General features: G+C 47.3%; 1 protein-coding gene across 1 annotated transcript in view; it reads left to right on the forward strand.

Annotated features, from left to right (window-relative positions):
- The first annotated feature begins 426 nt into the window (after nucleotides 1-426).
- Nucleotides 427-1626, forward strand: part of LOC147612059 (uncharacterized) — a 3780-nt gene continuing 2580 nt past the window's right edge. Inside the window, exons 1-2 of the mRNA XM_086784251.1 lie at nucleotides 427-718; nucleotides 1210-1626. The exon at nucleotides 1210-1626 is cut by the window's right edge and continues 2580 nt beyond it. Coding sequence (XP_086640377.1) covers nucleotides 1223-1626 — 404 coding nt within the window. The 5' untranslated portion in view covers nucleotides 427-718; nucleotides 1210-1222. The remainder of the gene's footprint in view (nucleotides 719-1209) is intronic.

The following is a 1626-nucleotide window of genomic DNA, read 5'->3' on the forward strand; positions in this document are numbered from 1 at the left end:
TGGATTCCCGAACAGGCATGCCTTGTAGACGAACAACTGCTTCCCTTATTGAACATCCATAACCCGTACACAAACAAAATTATCTAGATCCCATGCAGTTGGACACACAAAACGCCCATCTGCCCTGCCTGGACCTGCTGCTGTTGTTCCATTACCCTGCCTCTTGTGATCCATTACACGTTCATGAAGCTCGAACATCTGGTTTCCTTCAGCTGGTAGTCGAACGCTTGGGCGCTAGAAGACAGCTCCATTCCTCAAACTGTCTGTTTATTGGTTTCTTTTGTGCGGGAGAGTGTTCGGACCCAAAACCCTCTTAGATTACTCCTACCTTAGTAGAGTGTCCACCCCATCACTTTTTATCATTTGAAAGAGGAGCGAAAACTCGAGGGAAATTTCATAAAATGAATGGACTGTTGACACGAAAGGTTCACACGGGTTGACGGGTGACGGGGGTTTTGAGTCGTCTTCTTCGCCGGTGGTTTTCTCACGCGCAGAGGAGGGAAAGAAAGCTCGAGGTTCCCTGGCTATGGCGATAGTGTCACGTGTATCGCCAACGCCCCCCGGTGTCCCCGCCCTTGAGCCATCATTTTTCTGCACGCGATTGCCCACTCGCGCTGCATTTCTGATTTCCGTTTAATCGTTGCCCTCTGCCCGCCCTGCGCTGAGTTAGGGTTTCTCAGACCAGTCACTCTTCGGTTTTAAGGAGGTCAAACCGTTGGTGAGTTCTTTTTATTGCTAACTTTGCTTTCATTTAAGGGCTTGCATTGATGGTCTCCGCGGATTGCTGCTGTTTCTGAATCTCATCTCTGTCTCAAGGTTTTTTCGAAGGCCAGGATTAGGTTTAGGGTAAGGTTTTTGCATTATTTGTCAGATCCTTTACAGCTTAATTGGTGTTCATTTGAAGTTGCTCACTCGATCAAATGCATGTCTGCGGGTATTGTAGTCTGCCTGAGTTTTTTTTAAACGGGTCATTCTTAAGGTTTTGGATTGTCTGCAAGCTCCTTTACCGGGTTCTCTGAGGGTTTGGCCTAGTTACTGGATTGTTGGCCGTTTCCGATTGCATTCTATCCGATAGCGTTTGCTAGGTTTTGGGTAAGGCTTAGGGTGGTGAGGCTTTGAATATCTATGCGTCATGCCTGCATGTGTATTTGTGAGTTGCAAAGCGATATTTAATTCCACTGCATGCATTATTTATTTGTTTGAATGCAGCTTAGACGGTAGTATGGATTGCAATAGAGATGAAGCAGCTCGGTCGAGGGGGATTGCAGAGATGAAATTCTCGCAGCAGGACTATGCTGGTGCCAGAAAGTTTGCCCTAAAAGCGCGCCAGCTTTTTCCTGACCTAGAGGGCCTGCTGCAGTTCATAGCAGTGCTGGATGTCCATGCAGCAGCACAGGAGAAGCTGCAGTGTGGGGAGATGAATTGGTATGGCATGCTGCAGTCCGACCCTTCTGCAGATGAAGCCTTTCTTAGAAAGCAGTACATAAAGCTTGCTCTTGTTTTGCACCCCGACAAGAACAAGTCTGTTGGAGCTGAAGCCGCCTTCAAGTTCATCTCTCAAGCTTGGACCATCCTTTCTGATAAAACAAAGAAAGCAGCATATGACATCAAAAGAAATGCCATGGC

Source organism: Cibotium barometz, chromosome 46 (genome assembly GCF_041138505.1).
Source record: "Cibotium barometz isolate CiBa-2024 chromosome 46, ASM4113850v1, whole genome shotgun sequence".
Lineage (NCBI taxonomy): Eukaryota > Viridiplantae > Streptophyta > Polypodiopsida > Cyatheales > Cibotiaceae > Cibotium > Cibotium barometz.